Source organism: Syngnathus scovelli, chromosome 1 (assembly GCF_024217435.2).
Source record: "Syngnathus scovelli strain Florida chromosome 1, RoL_Ssco_1.2, whole genome shotgun sequence".
Classification (NCBI taxonomy): Eukaryota; Metazoa; Chordata; class Actinopteri; order Syngnathiformes; family Syngnathidae; genus Syngnathus; species Syngnathus scovelli.
The window spans coordinates 27,807,967-27,829,590 of record NC_090847.1 but is presented as its reverse complement, the minus strand read 5'-3'; the positions used below and the strand labels follow the sequence as shown (position 1 = coordinate 27,829,590).

The 21,624-nt window shown below is 44.5% G+C and overlaps 6 protein-coding genes across 15 annotated transcripts; 2 read left to right on the top strand and 4 right to left on the bottom strand.

Annotated features, from left to right (window-relative positions):
- Positions 1 to 8: 8 nt before the first annotated feature.
- On the top strand, positions 9 to 4,701 carry alpk1 (alpha-kinase 1). Of its 8 annotated transcripts, XM_049748382.2 has the most exons (14): positions 14 to 227; positions 323 to 438; positions 508 to 662; positions 728 to 926; positions 986 to 1,045; positions 1,111 to 1,197; positions 1,264 to 1,340; positions 1,412 to 1,507; positions 1,689 to 1,793; positions 1,864 to 3,241; positions 3,315 to 3,462; positions 3,522 to 3,684; positions 3,745 to 3,931; positions 3,998 to 4,701. In XM_049748382.2, the coding sequence occupies exons 2-14, from the start codon at positions 324 to 326 to the stop codon at positions 4,189 to 4,191; spliced, it is 2,964 nt and encodes a 987-aa protein (XP_049604339.1). In that variant the 5' UTR covers positions 14 to 227; position 323; the 3' UTR covers positions 4,192 to 4,701. The 8 variants fall into 8 exon arrangements, with proteins under 8 accessions (XP_049604275.1, XP_049604304.1, XP_049604331.1 ...); XM_049748365.2 differs by having other exon boundaries at positions 13 to 227; positions 1,111 to 1,340; XM_049748347.2 differs by having other exon boundaries at positions 10 to 227; positions 3,522 to 4,701.
- A 1,520-nt stretch (positions 4,702 to 6,221) lies between these two features.
- On the top strand, positions 6,222 to 7,504 carry LOC125985539 (ependymin). Its single transcript, XM_049748526.2, has 6 exons — positions 6,222 to 6,389; positions 6,455 to 6,489; positions 6,576 to 6,710; positions 6,784 to 6,967; positions 7,059 to 7,146; positions 7,220 to 7,504. The coding sequence occupies exons 1-6, from the start codon at positions 6,323 to 6,325 to the stop codon at positions 7,362 to 7,364; spliced, it is 654 nt and encodes a 217-aa protein (XP_049604483.1). The 5' UTR covers positions 6,222 to 6,322; the 3' UTR covers positions 7,365 to 7,504.
- A 42-nt stretch (positions 7,505 to 7,546) lies between these two features.
- cskmt (citrate synthase lysine methyltransferase) lies at positions 7,547 to 9,124 on the bottom strand. The gene is made up of 2 exons (XM_049748511.1): positions 8,973 to 9,124; positions 7,547 to 8,282 (listed from the first exon to the last, which is right to left on the bottom strand). The coding sequence occupies exons 1-2, from the start codon at positions 9,049 to 9,051 to the stop codon at positions 7,621 to 7,623; spliced, it is 741 nt and encodes a 246-aa protein (XP_049604468.1). The 5' UTR covers positions 9,052 to 9,124; the 3' UTR covers positions 7,547 to 7,620.
- Positions 9,125 to 9,607: 483 nt separating this feature from the next.
- Positions 9,608 to 11,982, bottom strand: otub1b (OTU deubiquitinase, ubiquitin aldehyde binding 1b). 3 transcript variants are annotated; one of them, XM_068650462.1, is made up of 7 exons: positions 11,700 to 11,982; positions 11,237 to 11,298; positions 11,024 to 11,122; positions 10,832 to 10,950; positions 10,474 to 10,558; positions 10,210 to 10,404; positions 9,608 to 10,120 (listed from the first exon to the last, which is right to left on the bottom strand). In XM_068650462.1, the coding sequence occupies exons 1-7, from the start codon at positions 11,980 to 11,982 to the stop codon at positions 9,923 to 9,925; spliced, it is 1,041 nt and encodes a 346-aa protein (XP_068506563.1). In that variant the 3' UTR covers positions 9,608 to 9,922. The 3 variants fall into 3 exon arrangements, with proteins under 3 accessions (XP_068506563.1, XP_049604454.1, XP_068506566.1); XM_049748497.2 differs by having other exon boundaries at positions 11,760 to 11,982; XM_068650465.1 differs by lacking the exon at positions 11,700 to 11,982 and having other exon boundaries at positions 11,237 to 11,335.
- A 194-nt stretch (positions 11,983 to 12,176) lies between these two features.
- LOC125985517 (nectin-4-like) lies at positions 12,177 to 18,802 on the bottom strand. The gene is made up of 12 exons (XM_068650459.1): positions 18,635 to 18,802; positions 18,412 to 18,543; positions 16,979 to 17,167; positions 16,675 to 16,842; positions 16,239 to 16,520; positions 16,051 to 16,168; positions 14,653 to 14,807; positions 14,406 to 14,565; positions 14,214 to 14,289; positions 13,884 to 13,934; positions 13,538 to 13,681; positions 12,177 to 12,966 (listed from the first exon to the last, which is right to left on the bottom strand). The coding sequence occupies exons 2-12, from the start codon at positions 18,464 to 18,466 to the stop codon at positions 12,619 to 12,621; spliced, it is 1,746 nt and encodes a 581-aa protein (XP_068506560.1). The 5' UTR covers positions 18,467 to 18,543; positions 18,635 to 18,802; the 3' UTR covers positions 12,177 to 12,618.
- An 859-nt stretch (positions 18,803 to 19,661) lies between these two features.
- Positions 19,662 to 21,554, bottom strand: fcer1g (Fc epsilon receptor IgFc epsilon receptor Ig). The gene is made up of 5 exons (XM_049748538.2): positions 21,395 to 21,554; positions 20,662 to 20,753; positions 20,337 to 20,384; positions 20,228 to 20,251; positions 19,662 to 20,161 (listed from the first exon to the last, which is right to left on the bottom strand). Exons 1-5 carry the CDS (start codon positions 21,459 to 21,461, stop codon positions 20,108 to 20,110), a joined length of 285 nt encoding a protein of 94 aa, XP_049604495.1. The 5' UTR covers positions 21,462 to 21,554; the 3' UTR covers positions 19,662 to 20,107.
- Between the last annotated feature and the right edge of the window lie 70 nt (positions 21,555 to 21,624).

Sequence of the window (21,624 nt, the reverse complement as noted above, 5' to 3'; positions counted from 1 at the left end):
CTGCGTGCTTGTGAGTCACGTGCAGCCCGTCCAACTCATCAAATAAATCAATAACATGTTTAAAAGCCGTAAAAAAAAACTTTTAGTCGCAATGCGGGTTGACTTCTTTTTCAAACGCTACTAATATAATAATCGTCATATTTCTGATTTTCATGAACGTAGCATACCAAAGTCCGCCTTTATCACAAAGTGAAAGTGAAAGACGACTTGAAAAGGGAGCTGGTAAGGTAAGCGAGGTGTTGCATTAACTCAAGACTACTGCGAACCGTTACGACTTTCGAGAGGTGAGGTACGATGGCTTTCTGTGGACTGTTTTTGCCAGAATGGCCAGACAGGACGGGGAGACTCGGAGTTTGCTGGAGAAATGCCTCAGGGCAGCAAACACCCCCGCCACTCAAGTCACGGAAGCCGAGAGGCACATCTACTGCAGTGTCAGAGGTTCGAGACTAGACGGCGCTGTTGTGACAGAGACAAGACTGATTTAAATCTTGTCCCTTCCTTTTGCAGATTCCTTGCGTGAGGAGTTGGCTTTGCTTCTCCAAGAGGCCGAAGAGATGAAATGGCCCTTTGTGCCCGAGAAGTGGCAGTACAAGCAGACCATCAGCTCCGATGACAAGAGCAACTTGAGCGAGCTCGTCGGCCAGCATCTACCTCAGCTCTTGGTGATGGCCCCGCGCTGGTGCCGACGTGCCTGCGACCGATCTGACACCTTTTGCTGTGTCACCAGAATATCCTGGAGGCCGCCATTGTGGCTCAGGAAGCCCAAGCGGCGCTCGCCGTGATCTTTTTGGTGGATCGCTTTCTCTACTGGATCGACGAGTCTGGGCAATTGTTGAAGATCAGCAAGCTGCTTCACAAACGTTACCCGGACGCCCCCGTAGCCCCTCAGTTGGTCATACGGCAGGCCCGGGTCTACCTCAACTCAGGTAATTGAGACTCGGGTCAATTCCATTGAATGATTCGAATGACTTCTCATCTCCTGTAGGCAAATTGCAGAAGGCCGAGTACATCCTGAGCCATCTTATTATCGACAGCGGGGCCACAGGTGAGTTGAATGTGCGAGCGCCACGTAAGCCGAATGAATCCCGTCTCTCGTGTTTTTTTGGACAGGATGTTGGGTGTACCGTTCGGAAAGCGACCGTGCTCTCGTGCAGTCTGTCAGCCTGCAAGTGCGCGGAATGGTTTTGCAAAAACTAGGTCCGATTTGTTTCCCCGTCACCATCGGAACGTGCGTTTCCATCATTTTGACACCTGTGCTCGTAGGCCTGTGGCTGGAGGCCGCGCAGCTCATCTGGGCTTCTCTGCTTGGTTACTCCACGTTACCTCGGCCAGATAAAAAGGTGAGGGAGGGAGAGCTGGTTTGGGGACCATTCCGGATTAACCCCGGCCAGCTCTTGTGGTGACCTCACAGGGTATCGGGACCTCTCTTGGCATCTTGGCTAACATACTGCTGTCCATGAATGACAAAGACTTTCACGCCTTTAAGACCACCCCGGACATGGACTTTGTGAGTTTTGCTTTTCATGCTGCTTTTACTTACGTATTATATCGGAATATATATATATTCTTTATTATTAATATGAATGTTAATATTGTTTTCATTTGTAACCAGTCTTATTTATTCATTAAAAACGAATGAATTCAAATAATAATTCAGAGTTTATTATTTATTTTGTGTTTGTATGCAGTCGTTGCTCGGCGACGCAAGCCATCGTCTTCTCTCCGCAGCCAAGGCGGCCAAAATGGCGGTGGCGTACAGCCAGTACACGTCGCTTTACGTGTTGACCAATGCGGTGAGTTTCATTGGCACGATAGTGCAGGTGTACCTAATGATGCGGCCACTGAGTCTTCGTTTTATTGTAGACGGCTCAAGGGACCTGCTTGTTGTCGTACAGTTTCTCGCTGGCGTGCCCCCCCGCCGAGAGGACATTGTTCCTCTTAGAGGCCAAGGAGGCATTTGAAGTGGGCCTCCTCAGCAAAGCAGAAGGCGAGGTGGTCACCAGCAAGCAGGAGCTGCACACCTTGATCAAGGCGGCGTATTCGCTCCTTGTCACGCACAAATGGCTTTATGGAGCCTCTGAGGCCGTGACGCGGAGCACGAAAGTGTGCCAAGAAGCTTTAGCTCGTTTTTACCATTACTCCCACCCCGACACTGTCGACAGAGACGCCTTTTGCGCCGAAATCATGCGTCATATATCTCGAGTCAAGCTGGAGTTGCAAGTGGAGCCGTTCGTCAATTCCGACAGCCGCTCTTTTATCCCCGACACCTTCCGCAATGTCAATGACATCTTGGTCGGGTTCACTTCCGACGACTTCTCCAGTGTGCTGCAGAGATTTCAGAAGTATCACTTGTCGCTCTGTACAACCGCTGACTTTAAGTCTAACGGCCAGCAGGTGGATGTAGATGGAGCAGGAATTTGCATCACGGCATTCGGGACCACGGTGGATGTTCTCGACACTGAAAGCGTCGGCGAGGCCGGTAAACCTTCGAGCCAGTGCGCTTCTGATGTTTCCGAACTGCCCGACCGTAGCAGCAGTGTCACGAGCGCAAACAGCCTCAGCTCTTCCTGGAAGAGGCTCTCCGTGACGAGTTCTGGGTCAGGAGGAAGCGCCGTGGGCCATTTTTCCTCCAGTGTCTCCAGTCACGGGTCTGACAAGTTTGAAATAATACAAGCCGATATCCCAACGGCGGAGTCGGATGACAACGATCCAGATGGACTATCCTTATCCCAACTGATACTCAGCAGCTCACTCAGCAACAGTTTTGGCTCCAAGTCGTCATGGGAGCACATTTCGGCAAGCCTGGGTTCATCTCGGTCTGCGGGAATCCACCAGCCCGCCAAATTGTTCGAGTCCAGCGGGAGTGTTTTACTCAGGACACCGCAAGATTGCGCAGATAACGATCCAGAGTACGACAACACCGGGTGGGAAGTTTTAGGCCTGCCCAAAGCGCTAGAGAACTTTAAAGCGGATGCTGGGAATTGTAGCTCCACAGAAACCTCTACGGACGATTGTCATGGGACAGCAGAGGAATCGATATTTGGTCCCCAGACGTGGAACCTTGGGTGCAACAGTTGCCTCAAGATCCACAGCCTGGCTCATGTTGCTCCTGCGAGACAGTACTACTTGTCCCAGGAGGACTACCGCAGTCTCCTGGCTGGAGTCTGCCACCAATGTCTGCTGAAGAGACTGAGGAGCGAGAAAGAGAAGTTCAAACTCAAGCGCTACGGCACGACCCATAGTAAGTGTCAAGAGCGGCCGTCGGGCCGGGCCGGGCCATATCACTAATGGCAACCACTTTCTCCTCCCACCAGATGCTCTACATTTAAAGTTCTCCAAGGCATCGGGATTGTGGACCGCGAGGGAGACCTGTGTCCATATCGGCGAGTCAATGGGCTTGCAAGGCACGCACAGAACTGCCATCTGGGTCCAGTTCTTACACCAGGAAGAAAGGCTGAGCAGGTCCGCAGAGAAAATGACACACTGATCGCAATATTTTCTGACTCTGCGACAATCCGCAGTTACGTCGGAAAGGACTACCGGAAGCCGACGCAGATCCAGTTTCACCTGAGAGATGTGGAGAGGCAGATGACGGCCCAGTATTACGTGACAGAATTCAACAAGAGCCTCTACGACAAGGAGGTCATGGCCCAGATGTTCTTTCTGCCCTCCGAGGCCCTGCTGGTAAGCCCAAATGATGCCCAGAAGACACGCAAGACAGAACAAACATTTTCGTCTGAGCAGATTTTGGACGGTGATGTCATCGCGGGCTGCATCACCGTGGAGCCTTTCATGCTGGGCCAATTTGTCAAACTCACCAACAACATCAAAAAGAAGAACGACAAACTGCCCGCGACGGAATACGGCCTGGCCTTCGGACACTTCACCTACCTGCACTCCGAGTGCCAGGACGTCGTCGTGGACCTGCAAGGTGCCGCATACAAAACCGGGAACGGGTGTCGTTATGAAATGACAAACACCGTTGCTGTCCTCACAGGGTGGGTGACGGCCAACGGTAAAGGGTTGACGTACCTCACCGACCCCCAGATACACTCCACCAGAACCCCTCGCGGCCCGTCCAACCTGGCTAGCAGAGGTATTGCTACCTTCCTGCGGGAGCAACACGGGCCAGAGTGCAACAGCGTTTGCCGGCGACTCAACCTGCCGCCGGTACCCCAACAGTCGTCGTGAAGCTGCTGTCATCCAATCAAATCTTCATGTTGTTTCTGAGTTCTTGACAATAATCAATGAAACCAATAAATAGACCATCACGGACTACAAGCCCGCGCCGAGGAGCTGTGAGGGCGACGTCCGTCTGCTGAACGATCTTAACCGCTTCTTTGCTCGCTTTGACGCCCAGAACAGCACTTGCCCGCTGAAGACCTGGACTGTCTGCTGTACGCTCACTTGCTAATTTTTGCTCCTCTTATTTATTTATTGTGGTGTTATTTATTCATTATTTATTCAGCACGTTGTTGTTTACTTGTTTACTTGATTGTCTATTGTGGGCCGTGTCTTGTCACCGTAGGATAGGGGGGAACGTAATTTCGGTTTCTTTGTGCGTCTTTGGCATGTGGAGAAATTAACAATAAAGCTGACTTTGACTTTGAAATAGACATGTAAATACACACGTAAATAAAAATATAATAATATCATATGAATAAATAAATATGGCATCAATAAAAATGGTGATTACTCAGATGTGAGAACTACTTATCTCTGTGTTAGCCTCGCAAACAAACACATGACCGAGATGTCGTCTGACTGGTTTGAGACTGCAGGAATCTTCAGGCTGACTGAACAAAAGTCACCTGGAACGTGACCTGAATACACATCAGACGTACCGTAAAACACACGCTCACAAGTCGTCATGTGATTCCTTTATCAGCGATGATTGACCTCAGTGTTATCGTGTCACGCTTCCTGCTAGTCATGTGATTCTGACTGCATGCTCATCTAGAATATCACAGGTGGTGTGAGGTGGAAAAAAAACATCCCCTTAAACCTCACCAAATATATGCTAGCTTTGAGCGCAGTTCTATTTAGTCCCTCACGTGTACTATGTGGGTGGTTTGACTCACAAGCTAGCAATCAATGCAAGAAAGCTAGCAATAACGTTCATTACAGTTATGGCGCCCTTCGATTTCAGTCATAAAAAAGGATCAGCCACCGAGGTCAGAAAACTAGCGAACAAAGTCACTAGCTAGCAATCAAGTAAGCAAGTCAGCTAGCAATAACATTCAAAACAGTATGACATTGTATAGTTTGAGAATGGCCACTGAAGTTGCAAGAAATTGTTGTTGTTGGTGAAATAGCCGCCAAACTCACAAGCTAGCAGAAAGCTAGCAATAACGTTCATAACGTTATGGCATTGTATTGTCACAAATCGGGGAATAGAGGACCCAACAGCAGAGAAACTGTGGCTCAGTCCAGACATAACTTAAATGAAACAAAACAAGGCTCTACTCGTCAAGAAAAAGCTGAAAAAACAGGACGTCAAAAGCAAATAAACACAAGACAAAACAGACTTGACCGTGACTTGAGGAGCATACAAAGACAAAGATCATACCGGGCAGATGATAACGACTCAACAAACAATGACCTGAAAGGAGGGAACAAATTGACGGATAACGAGGAACACCTGGATAAAAGTGGCTGAGGGATCTGATTGGAAGACAAAAGGGGCGGGGCTAATAAGAACAGGTCGAACTTGTACAAAGAAAAACCAACGCAAGGAAACATAACACTGACAAAAAGCGACAAGAAACATTAATCGAAGTCCAAATCAAAACCAAATAAACATCATGACTTTTATTAATTTTTTTGATGAATACAAAAAATCAGCCACTGAAACCTGTTCTAACTTTGAAATGATATTTCCATAAAAGACATCTTTGTTCACTCTGACTTGATGTTCACACTTCAACAACACGCCTGACTTTTTTGCCCTCTCATGACCCACTACTGAATGAATAAATTAGTTTCGAACGTGTAAACTATACATCATCAATCAAAAGAAAACAAATAAAATAAAAAGCAAAAAGAACGTGAAAGTCATTTCCATTTATATAAGTCCAAACATAATACAATAACATGAACAGAGTTGACTTGTCTGAAAATCAATACACACAAGCTAAATATTTACAATTAGAAGCAAAATATGTTTCAGTATGTGTTGTGCAATATAGTGACTCATTTTTAACAAGGCAGGTGGCCATTAATCAGCACAAAGAGGATGACCCTTCTCCCGGTTTGACTGCGCTTATAAGGAACTAACTCGATCTATCTCGCTCACTGATGGTTGCGACGGCGCCGTGTGAACATGCAAGTTTTTCTCCTGCTCGTGTGCTTTCTGGCAGCATGCGCGGCTCAGACGCCTCACCCGTGCGGTAAGTTCGTCCGATTGCTTCCTTAGGTGTACTCGCTTCAACTTGGTTTTGCTTCTTCCAAACAGTGAGTCCTTCTCTTCTGAGCGGCCAATTGTCTGTGGTATGTCTGTTCTTTTTTTTTTATTATTTTTTATCTCGGTGTTGTCAAGACGCATGATAATCTCACTCTTATCCTTTTTTGTGCAGTCCACACAGAACGAACAGCTCTGGGCTTTCGCCCGCTTCTTCTACGACGCACTGGGACAAAGAATAAGGCTCCAAGAATTCGGATTTTACCAGAATAAAACTTTCACCTACGATACCCTTCTTCTCTATAGAGAAGTGAGTCATGTCACAATAGTGAATCTAAAAAATATAGGAAGTGAAAACCTGAACTTGTCTTTTGTTCCTTCAGGGCGTCATGTACGAGATAAACAATCAAGACAAGAAGTGCATTAAAAGACACTTGCAGGGTGACTTCCACCCTATAGAGGTCCCGAAAAACGCCAGCCTTTTGAGTCAGGTTGTCGTGGGGAGCTCCTCAGCCCCGGGTCAGGGTCTTCTCGTCAACACATGGACGGGCGAGTTTGCTGCCAACGGTGAGTCGCCCGACTGGAGATGAAAACATTACCCCCAAAAAACCTTCAATCATCCCACACGTGGCCACGCCTTCTCATTTTGATTCTGCAGCACCTTACTTCTTCACGGTGACTGAATTTGGTTGCGTTCCCGTCTACACGGCCTTCAAAACTCAGCCGTTTGGATGGATAGCGACGAGGCAAGTTGTGTTTTCTGTCGCGGGAATTTGTTCGGACGATTGCGACTGATGTTGACTGCTTTTGGTTCAACAGTTTCTTCAACAACGTCATCGGAATTTCCGAACCCAACAAGCTCAATCCTCCGAGCTTCTGCCAAGACGCGGAGGAGGATGAGGAACCGGTGAATTTTGTCAGCTTGCTCCAGAAGAAATCAGTGCAAGCACAAGTGAATCGCTAGCCTCATCCGTAACCGGAATGGTTGTTACACCGTTACGCAAATTTAGCGGATGATTCAAATACACTGCTTCTGTTTTTTTTTTTGGTGGTCATCAATTATTTGTCTGCTGTTTGCTTGTCAATAAAAGAGCATCAAAACAATGATTAAAAGAATGAATTTGCCTCAATATTGCACAAACAGGCTTTATGACTAAAGTGATATTTTTATTACTTTTGCACCGTAAACTCAGGCAGTCCGATATGAAACCCTGAGAGAGTCAGGGTTGCACATGAGGGTGAGGGGTCACTTGATAGCAGTAGTAACAAATTGCCCTCAGTTCTCCCACTTCCTGTACTGCGACCGGAGCACCCCGCGCTTCCGTCTCCAGCCACGGCAACCTGGCATCGGGATCCTCGTCTGAGAATTGGAGCAGAGAGCCCGTGTGGCGCAGCGCCTTTAAACACTGCTTCAACATCAGGCCGGCGCTCCTCTTCCCCTCCTTGGACTTCAACATGGCGTCCGTGGTGCCTTTGTCCACGATGAGGTCCACGCTGCCGGGGGGAAAGTGTTTGTGCAGCTGCGTACAGTCCAGCTCCACAAAGTCCAGCTGGGAAGAACAGTTGCCAGGTTGAACAGCTTTAGCTCGCACGTGCTCCTGCATGAGCCGTACGGCCACGGGAGAAATGTCCACGCACGTGACTCGAACCGGCAAGGGACATCGCTGGTAAATGGACGGACCCAATGCGGAAGTGCCGCAGCCCATATCCAGGACTTGAAGGCTGGCATCGGGACCGGGCCTGCTCTGTAGTGCAGGCATGATGAAGTTATGCACTGCCTCAAAGCCAAAGAACCACTCAAAGTTTTTCAACGGCTTTCGACTGTTTTCAGCGTAGAAGCGGTCCCAGGTGGCTTTTTTGTCCATGTTTTCAATCATTTGAGCTAGACAGAAGCACAGAAGAACAGACAGGCAGCTTATTGACTTAGCATTTGTGCCATACTAACTAGTCAATGTTACAAACAAACTAAAGTATTAATAGAGAACAGAGAGCAACGCAAGTTAAACAAAAAATTTGTTACATATGACACACACGCAACTTCGGGGAACACAAACATACATACCACAAGGTCCTTATAACTTCATTAATGTAATGATTTTTGCTGTCTTTTAATTCCGTTTCATTGTATTTATATATTTATTTTTGGTCAATTTTCTTCTATACATAATTTGTATTTAAGAACAAAAGTAATAAGGATAATAGAAAATTCCCATCAATTTAAGAAAAAATAGATATATTGGTATCGTGATATGTAAGTGATCAAAAACGAAGTATTATGTTTATTTACAGTTGACCGCCGATATTCGCGGGGACCAGGAAAATCCGCGTATAACTGAAGCCCATTGAAATGCATGAGGTATATTGGGTAAAAGGGGTATATTTGCTTTTTTTTTTTTGTTGTTTTACGTTAAAGTAAAACACGCGTTTAAAACGTGCTGCACTTCCGTCAACAACAACCCACGTACTTAGCATTTGGCCACAAGTAGCATTGCACGTGGAGACGTCACAGCAACAAAAACAACCAAATGCCCCAAAATTGACAAAAGTAATGCCAATTTGGGATAAAACGTACATGTTAGAGAAGAGTGAAGTCGCAAACATGCTGAAAATATCCTCGAACTTGTCAAAAATGACTTTGAGAGCGGCGCCATGGCTTCTTGTAGTCGGACCTCCTGAGCTGCTGTTTGACAGGAAGGATCACGCGGATAAAAATATAACGGACTACAAAATCCGCCATTTTCAGTTTGGTCCGTGAATAGACGATCTTCGGCGCCGGTCATTATGACGAATAACTTGATTTTCTTCTATGATAGGAAGCGTGTTGCCTTCACGCAATAAAAAAAACTATCTCTGCTTTTTACAAAATTAAAGTTTCTGTTTTTCAAAATATATAGTTTGTTTTTCAGAGTAATATTATATCCTTTTATATATTTTTATTCCTATTTTTGCAATCATTTCTCTTGTTGCTAATAGAAAACATTCCAAAATAACAGGAACAAAATCACAAAAAAACATATATACGTACTCCAAGAAACCAAAAAACACATAGAACATATTTTTGAAAAATATGTCCAAAATATAAGCGCCCCACAAAAATACTCAATTGCAATAGTCTCTACAGCACTAGCAGAACACAACATTACTTAAGCTAGTGTTTTTTTTTTCTTCAACTATGCATTAGGACCAAACTGCACACAGTACAAGAAATAAGATGTAAATCCCTTTAATAAAACTCAAAATAAAACGCAGTGTAACAAAGGAAAAGAATCCAACAAAGCAAGTCGATAACATTTACAACCACAAAAGAAACCTGTACAATTCTAAATGCCTGGAGTCACTTCTATTTTCTCAAACATGTTTTTTTTTTTTTAGATATTTGGTGATAACTTGTGGAGGGGCGAAGTGGGGGGGTACCATGATGTGTACTTGGAACTTTTTCTTTTTTTTTTTTGCTTAGGACGCACGAGTGTCATCTCACATGGCGAGTAACATTCTGCTTCATCCGCGTTTTGTGTGTGTTTGCTATTTGTATAGGATGTCGTAATGGCCCGGTCTGTAGAGGAGGAAGATGCGCGGGTCGCCGCCTTCAGGAAAGACGTGATGGTTGACCGTCCCTCCTTCGCCCCTGTCCATGTACTCCACGAGGATGGATAAGTTCAGGGCCTGGGCTAAGGCGATGATGTGAATGTGGTCGCTTTCTTTTGACATAGGCTCCACCTCCTGGGAAGGCGGAGAAGGGGAGCACAGTCAGGAGACGTCATTTTCTAGAAAATGTCAAGAACGATTCTTCAAATGGAAGTTCACTGTACCTGCTGACAAAATTCCTTGACCGAGCGGCCTCCCTCGATGAAGTGCTGGAAGAAGCCGTGCTCCCGCTGCAGGTAGCCCGAGGTGAGCAGTCGCAGATACACCACCACGTAGTCTGACACGTTCTGGTCGTTGAAGGATCTCAGCAGCTCCTTCAAGCTGGGCTGCTTCTCACACAGCTCGATCAGGCTCATGAACTGGCCGCACAGTCAGGACGCGATTTAGGGAATTGCTGGAACAGAGTATCGCTAGCATCGCTAACTCACAGTGTGGTGAAAGTCCTCGATGGTGAACTCGGTGAATCCCTCGTTAACCAGGTCCAGTTTGCTTTTCGCTGCAACCGCTTTAAACCTGAGCAGGGAGTCGACAACATGTACGCGATTTTTTTTTGTGCTAAAATAAAAATGTAATTTGGAATAATATAATTGACCACCATATAGGGCAACAACGTTAGTAAGTGAAAAACAGCAACAGTTTTTATTTATTTGAGCCAGTGGAAAATCCAAAACACTTCACAAAATTTAAAATAGTTTGTTGAGATGCCCAAATTAAAATGTTCTCATACTTTGATGAATTTCACTATCACTCAACTTTATATTAAAAAAAAAAAAAAGTATCACTCACTTCTGCAGTTCTTTGCTGTCATCTAGTAGAGACTCGAGATGTGCAAAGCCAAAGGCTCTGTAGAAACAGTTGCCGTCTGGTCTTGTCTTGCGGATATATGAATATTTTTTGTACAAATCCTGCGATAAAGCAGCGAAAAAAAAAGGATTGGTATGGACATCAAGGGGGACACATGGGTGATATTTCACCCACCTTGATCTTGAGCTGATAAACTGTGTCTTCTTCGGAGTACTCCCTCTGCAGCACGGACAGTTCCTTTCTTTCTGACACTAGCGGGTTACTGTTGGCTATCTGCATGGCCAACCATGAAATTGACAACAATAACAATAATAATTCATTGGAATCCATAAACGTGGGGGAGGGGGGGGGGGGGGGGGACACAGCATCTTCAGGTGAAATCCTCACCTCCTGTTGAATTCTGTCCTGCTGCGCAATTATGGCCTCATCATACGCCAAGCAGTTCACACCTATTACAGAGGGCAGAGTCATATTTGTACATGAATTTCTATAAAAGCCACCTAGGTCAATGTAGCAGTAAGTTAAACGACTTAAATGAGAATGACGTGACATGGAAATATGTTTATTTACAACGTCTGTAAGCTCAAAAACAAAACACGTCGCCCTCCCTTATGTCGTTTTGTTGAAAGTTCAGTACATCGCTTTAACGTTGATTTTATGTTCAAAACCGCGAGACTGCACGTCGCCTGACAAAGTGGCCAAACAAGCGTTTTCTTTGTGCAGTAATTTTAGCATTAGCCAACGAGCAATGGCCCCTTTCTAGTTGGACGCTGCATGTCAACCGCTTTGTCTGACGGAAGGACACCAGCCAAAAAGCGACAAAACCACTCGCGTTCCAAGTGACTTGAACCTCCACGACCGAGAGGGTCTCGCTGCATGTTGTCTTGTGTTTCCACTTTGCTTTTCTCACCCTCCATCTCCCCCTGTGATGTTTCTTGCTGCTCCTCCGCCATCTTAGTTGTACGGATCAGTTTCCTGATTTTTTTTTCCCCCATAACTTTATTGCTCATGTACAAAGGTACAAAAAAAACAACTGTGACGTACACCGTTCGGCGCGGTACAAGAAAAAGTCGTATAGATAAAATAAAACGTATCGTACAGCACTTTGAATACAATTTCGTCATATTTACCATAATCACACGTAAAAGTGCAATTTTAAGTGGTACACAAACAAGGCTACATTCTCGAGACTAATCGCCCGGTACCCAAACATGCAAAAGATTATTCAGCATGTATAAAAGTGTTTATAAGATGTAACGCGTCACGCCTTCTGCACTTCCCAATGTCACCGCTAGAGGGCGCTAAAGACAAGGAATACAAACTATACTGTATTGCCCAATGTGGGTATGGCCAAATTAAAGTGTTTTTAGTCCAATTTTATACAAGGGGGGAATTCAAAACACAAAAGGTTGGGGAATTTTTAAGTTAAGCTACAACACATATTTGTAACACAAGTCACATACTAAAGTAAGCAAGTTTCATGTGGGCATCTCCCAAAACCTACAGGTTTGTAGTCAAATTGCATTCAAATAGTGTTAAGAAAAAGAAACACAAGATTATAGAAACAAAAATACAAGAGTGAGACAGAATAATACTTCATGTTTGCCAAATTTGGAGTTCTTGCTATGGCACATATTTTGGAACAGATGCACAGCAAACAATCCTGAAATCATCATGTGCCATCTGCATTTTCTCTAGTCCAGTACAAGTTTGTTGCCGACTTGTCCTTTAAACACTTTTTTAAGCGTAAACTGCTTCTTTGCGAATTCCTACACGATCTGGGCCTTGTGCACCAGGGAGGCATGCGGGCTCAAAGCAGTGTGGCCTGTCTCCGGTTTGAACCTCTTGGTGCTATTTGTGAGTTGGCTATGCACCTCAGACACCTGCGAGCGGCTCCTCTGGCTTTCCTGGTCATCAGGATGCTCCCGACTGGCGGGCCCCCCGAGGCCCTCATCCACCTCGTCGTCGTTGTCCGTCGTGGAGGGAGTGGTGTAGTCCGGGGAATGGTGGCGCAGGGACCTGACGGAGCTCCCTGGCCTTGACCATTCCTCCTTTTGCTCCCTGGTGGACTTGATGGGCAACGGTGTCGGCACGCGACAAGGAAGGAACGTTCCCTGCTACAGACGTACACAACACACACAAATGTACAGTTGTAGAATCTAGTTTCATTTGCGCTGTAAGCGATATCGGTATTTAGTTTGGAGTTAACTGTCAAACTAAAGACGTAATAAAGATTTCACACATTGTCTATTTAAATATGAGATATGTTTTGTTTTTAAAACATCATTGGTGGCTACGCTAAAGCTACTGTAAAATCCTATTGAAATGCTAATGGGAAATTAGCATTGAGTTTGGTGACTTCTACTATTCTCATTAGTATTTATTTTTCTTTATTTAACTCGGTAACGGAATTATTTTCCGACTGTTACATCAAGTTATGTTTAAAGTTGAATTTTCAAGAGTTCAAGGAATTTTTATTGCCGTCCCAACCCACAATTCCACGCATGGCTCAAAATACAATACCCGAGGTCCCAGGTTAGACGCTAGACTTGTGAACGTGAAACTAGAACAACAAAATAAAATCAAATAAACATGATAAAAATGCTTACTATAAATAACTGTGCTTATTATTCTTTCCCCCTATAATCGCCTAGCGTTAATCAGATGTCATTCGACTGTCTTGCTCACCTCATCGTGGTCCATGAAGCTCTCTCTGACCTTTTGCGAGTTGAGTAGGACCGGCCGACCCAGATTGTCGTACGCACCCCCTCCCCCTTCTCCTGCCCTCCCACCCATGATCGTCGAATGGCTCTCACGACTGGGGGCCATCTCCTAAACAGACACAGAAGATGATTTGCTAACCGTTTTCTTCAAGCGACACTGGCAAGAGAACTCGACCGGGGTTTCTTGTCATGCAGTTGTAGTTTTTTTTTTGGTGGAATATGACAAATTTTGAGTGCTTCTAACTACTCTCAGAGTCAGAGACAGGAATAAAAGGAGCATCAAGTTTGATCGCTGTGACGAGCAGACTGACCCCGAGGGACGACAAGGTTCCCTCCACCCTCAGCGGGATGCTCTCCTCCGTCTGCAATGACAGCAAATAGAATTTTATACTTGCTGGCCAACTTGCTGGAAGTTCTCCCGTCAAACTTTGCCGTTTCCTCAAGAGAGATAAAGCAATGCCTCCTTCCCTGTCTCATCCCGAGTGCTTCATTATGTCTTCAATTCATGTCAGACAAAGAATCACTGACTAAAATCTGACGGTTTTGTCTCCCGAGCAGAATTGGGTCGCGTAGACGGATGGGGAGAAAAAGCGGGATTGTGTTTGTTCTGTGTAGTAGGGGAGAAAAGAATCATTCAGTACCGCTCCTCTGGCATCTGTGCTGACCGAGTTGATCCTCCTCAAAGAAGCTTGCCAAGACAGAGTGCTTATTTCCTCCCTGTGTGAAATCAAAGACGGTGAGATGAGTTCTCCGCTTTTTGTAGAAAGTATTCCAAAAAATATCAAAACTAACTGTACTGAAAACCCCCAGAATATTATGAGCTTGTTCCATACTTCTTCTCGGTCAGTTCCCTCTTGAGCCTCTTGTTCTTTTTCTTGTGGTGACAGGTGACGGTGATGATGACGACCAGCATCAAGAGGAGCAACGCCGCAGCTATCACACCCACGACGACCATCGTCATCGTCTCCGTCATCGCTTGCCTCAGGGGAAACTCTGAAGTAGGGAAGGCGGCAAGTGGTCGAAACGAGGGATAGATGGACGGGGGCGGGGGGGTTCAAAGGCTCGACTGTCGAGGTCTACCTGACACGATAATCTCCACCTCCGCCACGCCAACGCCAACGTCATTCTTCGCCACGCACTGGTAGGTGCCGCTGTCTGATTGGCTGAGGGGCCGCCTGAACTCCAGGGTTCCGTTGGGGTGAGGGGTCAAACCCTCGGGTAAAGCCTCACCATCTCTGCAAATAAAGAAACAACAAGTCGTTACTGTCCAATTTCATTCTTTCCACATCTGTGGTTCTTTAAGGACAATGAGTCCAAACTTCTGGACGGAATGTGGACGTATTTGGAAGTAACCAAATTCAAACTCGAGTCTGAAGTGTTAAAGGGTTTTACTTTAAATCATTTGTAAAAGGCTTCAAAATAAACAAACAAAATAAATAAATAATGCTCGTCCACACCCAAAAAGTATGAATGAATGAACGAATAAATGAATAAATTAATTAAAAATGCTTGTTCAAGCATTATTTGGATTTATTTGGAAGTAACCGAATTAAATCTGAAGTCTCGACTGTTAGTGTTCTGAATAACATTAATAAATCATTTCTAAAACGCTTTAAAATAAACAAAGAAACAAACACCCAAAATAAATTTAAAACAAAATAAAACAAACAAACGAACGAACGAACGAACAAACAAACAAACAAACAAACAAACAAACAAACAAACAAACAAACAAACAAACAAACAAACAAACAAACAAACAAACAAACAAACAAACAAATAAATAAATAAATAAATAAATAAATAAATAAATAAACAAACAAACAAATAAATAAATAAATAAATAAATAAATAAGGCTTGTCCAAGAGCAAGTACATTTTCTGTTTCCTTTTATGCAACAAGCAGTTTCCGAATGAGCATTTTCGAAACAGTCAATGACTTCATCCATTCTGTTCCCCTTTTCCATCAGTCGTCTCGCTCACACACTTTCGGTTCCCTCCGCAATGTGGGCTACCTTTCCCTTTCCTCGCTCGAGGTTGCGTCACCCGGACGCCTGTTGTTGACAAAACCAACAGGATCGGCCCGCCTCATGCTCGATCGTATAATCGCTAATATGTTGTCGTTTAGGTAGTATGTCAAAAATGTGTGTTTTAAACTGCTCAAAGTTGTCTTCATCGTTTGTAGCGATTACACATTCAAAGGCGAACGATAACTACGATGACGGGCGCGGTAAAAACGAGTTCACACCCCTGACTTAAAGTGACTTGTACATGTTGTTTTCTCTTAAACGTAACAACATCTGCCGCACCCTGATGACTGATATTAATCCCATAAATTGAGCAAACACACGATGACTCGAGCACGACGGGTTCAATGCGCGAGCAATCTGCCACTGTTGATATGTGGCGTCATCACGCTCGGAGTTACTGGAAAAATAACCGACCAGACGCTGAGTCAACAGTTATCTTGGTGGGTACCTGGCCCAGGTGAACTGCTGCGGTTTCGGGTTTCCTCCACTCGTGCAAGTCAGGGCTGCATGCTCCAGGCCCACATACCAGTCCCCGTTGTAGCCCGTCACCTCAGAATCGGGAGGAACTGGGAATGATACGTGCAACCATGAGTAAGGTTGACTTGATTTAGTCGTCCGCTTTTCGATCCCACTCACAGTGTACGACCAGTTTGTTTTGGTGCCTGCGTGGGCCCGTTGTGAGAGTCGGATGCCACACCAGACAATCCAGTTTCTTCCCGTTCATTTTTCTCAGAGGGTGCAAGGAGAAGTAGGTGGTGACAGCCCCGTTGGCCCAGGAACGGTTGATAGACTGACCGTGTAGCTCAGTGTCCCATGACAGCTGCGGCGGCGGGCGGGCCAAAGAGCGGCACGACGCCGCCTGCCGGTATGACTGCCCCTCGACCAGAATCACGGGCTCCAGGGAGGAGATCGGGATGGCTGGAGGAGAAACATGATGTCAAATAGAATCCCACTTTTTGGAAAATATGCAAAATATCTAACGTCGGCAAAACGAGTCAATAACACTGGTCCCAACATTGACCCCTGTGGGATGCCACGTGTATTTGTATCGACAAAGTGACGAGAAACTCACTCCAGACCATGAGGGTCACAATTTGGTCGAAGTTTCCAAACGGGTAAGAGTTGATGTGACACTTGTAGCGCCCCTCGTGCGAGACATCTGTGCTGAAGACTACCAAAGACGAGTCCTCGGTCGGGATGCTGCTGTTAAATCGCACCTGGCCAGACCACGCTCCAAAAGCTGGAAACAATAAATATTTAACGTCATTGTTTCATGACACCTTTAAAAGTTGAAGAGATTTGTTTACGTTATTGTGGTCATTTGAATGATTTATATCATTTTTGGGGTCAAATTGTTCAGCCCTACTGGTGCGTACCGGTCTGGCCGTCAATGTGGTGAGCCGTGATGATCTGCTCCCAGCCCTCTGGGGTCTCCTTGTACCATGTGACCTGCACCACCAACTCGGTTTCTCCCGGCCGGAAGCGGCAGGGCAGGACCGTCTCCTTTTCGGCCAGGGAGAAGATGGAGTCGTTCGGGGGCCGCTGGACAAATTCTCCTCCGCTCGCTGCAATCAAGAAGATTTTTTTCCAGAGTAATGCTATGAAACTAAGACAATAGACCGCATTGAATCCGTTATTCCAGTTCCATGGAGCAAATATTAGAATTTAGGTTCTGATGGTGTTTAGGTCAGCAGAAGTCTTCCTGGCCTGTAGGTGTCCCAATATTTTTGCGGAACAAGACTAGGACTCAAAGACCATCGCGGCTTTGCGCTACCAGTACAAGTGAAATATGTCGCTTGACAAGTTACACGAGACAACGTGTCGTAGCGCATCGTGTCTGGACACGGCAGGAATTAACGACAGACAAAAAAAGTGTCGTGTGTGCGGCCTGTTTACAAAATGTCTTTGCTGTGCTGAGATGTCACGTGACCCAAAACTGCATCAAACGGGATGACCTCTGTGTGGTCGATACCGACCTTGGATTTGCTGGCATCATCTTTTCCGATCACAACTGCAAATGTGAGTGTTTCGTCACACTGAGAGAGGCAATGATTCACACCGCCGCATTGTGAGAACGGGACAGCATGCGTCAAGCCGAGGAGCCGTGATTCATGGATTTCCCGTGAGCACCGGTGCTCACCACCTATCAGTCTCGCTCCTCGTGTGGAATCCACCGACGGCACACATATTACTTCATCGTTTTTTGTGGCCATGTCGAAGACAAGGCATGAACACATTTAATAAATGGGTTTGACCAATGAATCGGCAGGTATTAGCCACCTTAATAATCGGCAAAAATCGGCAATTTTTAAGGACCGATTATGCAGGCTTTTTTGTCGTCGTTTTTTACAACCCTACACTAACCCCTTGATTATTCACCCCATTCCAAAAAAATCCAAAATATGAAAGAAAATTGAAAAAAAAGTGCATATATATCTATATATATGTATATGTGTATATACACAGTATATCACACACAGTATATCATACAATGTGACTGTTGAGGGGTTTTTTTTTACGCAATAAAAAATTGGATCAACAGCAACCAGTTTTTCCTGATACGTCAGGCAGCAGCATGCCGTCGTTATTTTTTCTTGGCCTGTCAAGAAAGGCTGCTCCGCTCAAATGCGTTTTCTCGCAAACGTCCCAAGCGCGAGTACTTTATTGTGAATCTTTAATGACGAGGGGAAACAACATCTTTTTTTTTTGTTTCCATAATTTGTTTGCGTCGTCGAAATACTATTAAGAGCATATGTTCAATGGAAGAGGAAATAAAGCTGATACGACAAAGCAAAAAAAAATTTCTTACCAGAGATCCGGGCAACCAGGAGACACAACAAGAGTCCTCTGATCCAGGATGTCATCCTCCCAAGACTTGCTGCACCACTTGAGCAAACAAATCATCAGCCTAAGCTGTTGAACGCAGACATGCTTCTGGTTCCTTGAGTCCAAAAATAGTACATCGAGTTTTAAGATTCGGTCCCGTTTCTGTGGTGGTTTGTCACACACATGGTGAGAGCAGAAAGGCTCACCTGTCAGGGATACACCTGTTTGCATTAGTTGCTCACTCGTGCTTCCACCTCCTCGCCACAAGTCAACTTTCCGGTTTGGCCGAGGCCACAGTTAATACCGCATGCGCTGGTTTTTACTTGCTCATGCCCGGAGGCTGCAAACGAGACACATGTGCCGGCAAACAAGGCACAAAATCTGCCACCTTTACACCTTCTTTCTTCAGTCATAACAAAGTGCAGTGGCACATTTGTATCTTAATTATTGAACGCTTGTTTCATATTTTTTTTAGATTCAAAAACTGGATGCATTTCAAGGAATCTGATCAATTGTGAAGGTTATTTAAGATTTTACAAAAAAATGTGTCCTAGCACTGACCCTTGCGGGATGCCACACACAATGTACTTCTAGCTTACAAATGCCTTCTCACCAAATTGAAAATATTGATTGTAGTTTTCAGATAATGATTTATATATCACCATTATCGATTTTGCGTTAGGACTGTAGCCATAAATTTGTGGATTTCCGCCAGTTTTAAAGATCTTCACGTCTTAATATTTGTCACAGGAAAAATGACACTTATCACTGAGATGATTTTTATACAATTTGTAGATCATGCCAGTCAATGCATGTTTGAAAGTTTATTTTCTATTACATAGTTTGCACGCCAGTTGCTCATGCTAATAGTTTGCACACCGGCTAGATGCTAATGCTAATGGTAGGGTGCTTTGAGCATTGCAGCATTCTCTTTTTCTCTCCATGTGTTTATTTTGCTTTCTCAATTTCATTTTGGTTTTATGCAACAACTTTGAGAACAAACAGGAAGCTCTGTATTCTTTGAATATTCGGAATATTGTAAAAATAAAACACATTTAAATTATACTCACAATACCCATAGGCATTTATTCTTAATACTGCGTAAACTTTACAAGGCTTAATTGGTAACTTTTTTGTGACGTTAAATATATATTTCTAGCAGGTTATACTACCCCCTAGTGGCCAAGGCGTGTACATCATAAATAGCCCAATAAATTGAAGCAAAAAAAAAAGTGGTATTGAATCACGTCTCTATTTTTTATTCATAACTGCCCAATATAGTAAATCAAGAACAAATTCTCAAAACGTGTGACGCAACATTATTTTTCATTGCCCCCGAATTTGCATTGCACCTAAAGCTCGCCAAAATAAGCGTAGGATAAAAACTTTTTTGTGACGCTAAATATATATTTCTAGCAGGTTATACTACCCCCTAGTGGCCAAGGCGTGTACACCATAAATAGCCCAATAAATTGAAGCAAAAAAAAAAAAAAAAAAAAGTGGTATTGAATCACGTCTCTATTTTTTACTCATAACTGCCCAATATAGTAAATCAAGAACAAATTCTCAAAACGTAAGTGACGCAACATTATTTTTCATTGCCCCCGAATTTGCATTGCACCTAAAGCTCGCCAAAATAAGCGTAGGATTAAAATTTCGATTGCGGTCTCCTTTCCTCGTCACTTAACGCTGTCAATTACGGCATATGTGTCCTGGGCATGAGGAGTCAAACCCTGAGAAGACAATGAGCAACAAGTCAATGTGTGTGTGCCGGTAGCTAAAATTTTTCATAGACTTACAGTGTAGATGGCTTCTTGAGAACTCTATCAAAGACAGAAAGGGGAGGGGGCAAGTTATCAAAAAAAAAAAAGACACATCAGTTGTACATGTTTGTGAGCAGAATTTTACCTGCTTGCCATTTGCATTCCCCTTGGCATGCTTCTTAAAAGTGCTGATCTGTAGGTCGAACATTAGAAGTTACTCATTACTAGCTTATCATGTTAGTTAGCATTAAACTATATCTTTCACCTTTATTTGTATGCATAAAACTCCTCCCCTCCCCCTTTTAGGTTTCTTTCACAATCACACAGGAAGTGAAGCCACATCCACAGGCACACTGGTATACTTTTATTTTGGGCTGGCCGCCTATTTATTTGAGTGTGACTTAATTGGGATGCTTTGAAAAGGACAAGTGTGTGTGTGTGTTTGGGGGGGGGGGGGGGGGGGTGCTGACCTTGAGTCTGCAGTAGAGCGCAGTCAGGATGATGCCGTACAAAAACAGAAGACCGTCCAGCACATAACAGAGTTCGGGTTCGCCCAAAGCGGCTACAGGAAGAAAATAAAAATGTTGTTTTTAGATGAAATTATGATACAGGTGTTCCTAATGAAGTGTCCAGTGTGGTTGTATTTTGGGGGAGCTCAAATAATGATCAAAGTGGGATCAATTAAAATATAAATTAATGACGTACGTATAGCAATGTTAGTTTACGAAACAAAGCAAGTTTTGACTTTTCTAAGTTGGGGACAAAACAAGACAAAAATTAATTCTGTATATTTTCCTGATAGCAAAACTTACAGATATTGTGATTCACGCATTTCAAATTTGATCAAAATTTTAAAATTTTCAGTTCATCCAACTGTTTTTGCTTTTTAGGTCTTGTAGCCAAATTGAAAGGAAATGAATCAGTCGTCACATGACGGCAGTGACATTTGTTTTGGAAAAAGCTTGACTGCTTGTTACTTTTGAATCGTGGCTGGCTAAAAACAAACTAAGTCAGTCAGTCAAGTCTTTTCACTCGTCTACCAACCATAGACAATCACCAACTTTTTTGTTTTGTCCACAAACGATGCCTGATGGTATCAGCTTCTTTTCGCAAATGAGAAAATAGGACAAAATTAAGTTTAACGACGTTTCGCAAACGCTCGTCGCCATCGGTAACCAAAACGCACAACCCTCCGCAACTCACCAGCTCGCCCGAAACTCATCCACAAGGGAACGGCCGCCAGAACCGGACTCCTGCGCCACGAGGCCATGGTTCTATCCGGTCCAAAACACGAAATGACACGACGAGTTTCCTGCACAAGAATGACAAAGTGCAAAAAAAAAAAAAGCCTACCAAAAAAAAAGACAGCAGAGAGGGGGAAGTTGTGGTCTGAGGGCCAAGTCCGTCTGTCTCATATCTGCTCAGGCCACTCC

Excerpts from the sequence above, each read along its gene's own strand:
- alpk1 (XM_049748318.2), top strand. The coding sequence starts at position 324 with ATGGCCAGACAGGACGGGGAGACTCGGAGTTTGCTGGAGAAATGCCTC. Across the intron at positions 927-985 it reads CCGGGTCTACCTCAACTCAG|GCAAATTGCAGAAGGCCGAG; the intron begins GTAATTGAGACT and ends CATCTCCTGTAG. Across the intron at positions 1,508-1,688 it reads CCACCCCGGACATGGACTTT|TCGTTGCTCGGCGACGCAAG; the intron begins GTGAGTTTTGCT and ends GTTTGTATGCAG.
- LOC125985539 (XM_049748526.2), top strand. The coding sequence starts at position 6,323 with ATGCAAGTTTTTCTCCTGCTCGTGTGCTTTCTGGCAGCATGCGCGGCT. Across the intron at positions 6,390-6,454 it reads TCAGACGCCTCACCCGTGCG|TGAGTCCTTCTCTTCTGAGC; the intron begins GTAAGTTCGTCC and ends TCTTCCAAACAG. Across the intron at positions 7,147-7,219 it reads TTTGGATGGATAGCGACGAG|TTTCTTCAACAACGTCATCG; the intron begins GCAAGTTGTGTT and ends TTGGTTCAACAG.
- cskmt (XM_049748511.1), bottom strand. The coding sequence starts at position 9,051 with ATGGCGCCGCTCTCAAAGTCATTTTTGACAAGTTCGAGGATATTTTCA. Across the intron at positions 8,283-8,972 it reads ACTTCACTCTTCTCTAACAT|CTCAAATGATTGAAAACATG; the intron begins GTACGTTTTATC and ends GCTTCTGTCTAG.
- otub1b (XM_068650462.1), bottom strand. The coding sequence starts at position 11,982 with ATGGTAAATATGACGAAATTGTATTCAAAGTGCTGTACGATACGTTTT. Across the intron at positions 11,299-11,699 it reads AGACCCTCTCGGTCGTGGAG|GTGTGAACTGCTTGGCGTAT; the intron begins GTTCAAGTCACT and ends CCTCTGTAATAG. Across the intron at positions 10,121-10,209 it reads TCAAGGAATTTTGTCAGCAG|GAGGTGGAGCCTATGTCAAA; the intron begins GTACAGTGAACT and ends CCGCCTTCCCAG.
- LOC125985517 (XM_068650459.1), bottom strand. The coding sequence starts at position 18,466 with ATGACATCCTGGATCAGAGGACTCTTGTTGTGTCTCCTGGTTGCCCGG. Across the intron at positions 17,168-18,411 it reads CCTGGTTGCCCGGATCTCTG|CGAGCGGAGGAGAATTTGTC; the intron begins GTAAGAAATTTT and ends TCTTGATTGCAG. Across the intron at positions 16,169-16,238 it reads AAACAAACTGGTCGTACACT|TTCCTCCCGATTCTGAGGTG; the intron begins GTGAGTGGGATC and ends TATCATTCCCAG.
- fcer1g (XM_049748538.2), bottom strand. The coding sequence starts at position 21,461 with ATGGCCTCGTGGCGCAGGAGTCCGGTTCTGGCGGCCGTTCCCTTGTGG. Across the intron at positions 20,754-21,394 it reads GATGAGTTTCGGGCGAGCTG|CCGCTTTGGGCGAACCCGAA; the intron begins GTGAGTTGCGGA and ends TTCTTCCTGTAG. Across the intron at positions 20,252-20,336 it reads GGAATGCAAATGGCAAGCAG|AGTTCTCAAGAAGCCATCTA; the intron begins GTAAAATTCTGC and ends TGTCTTTGATAG.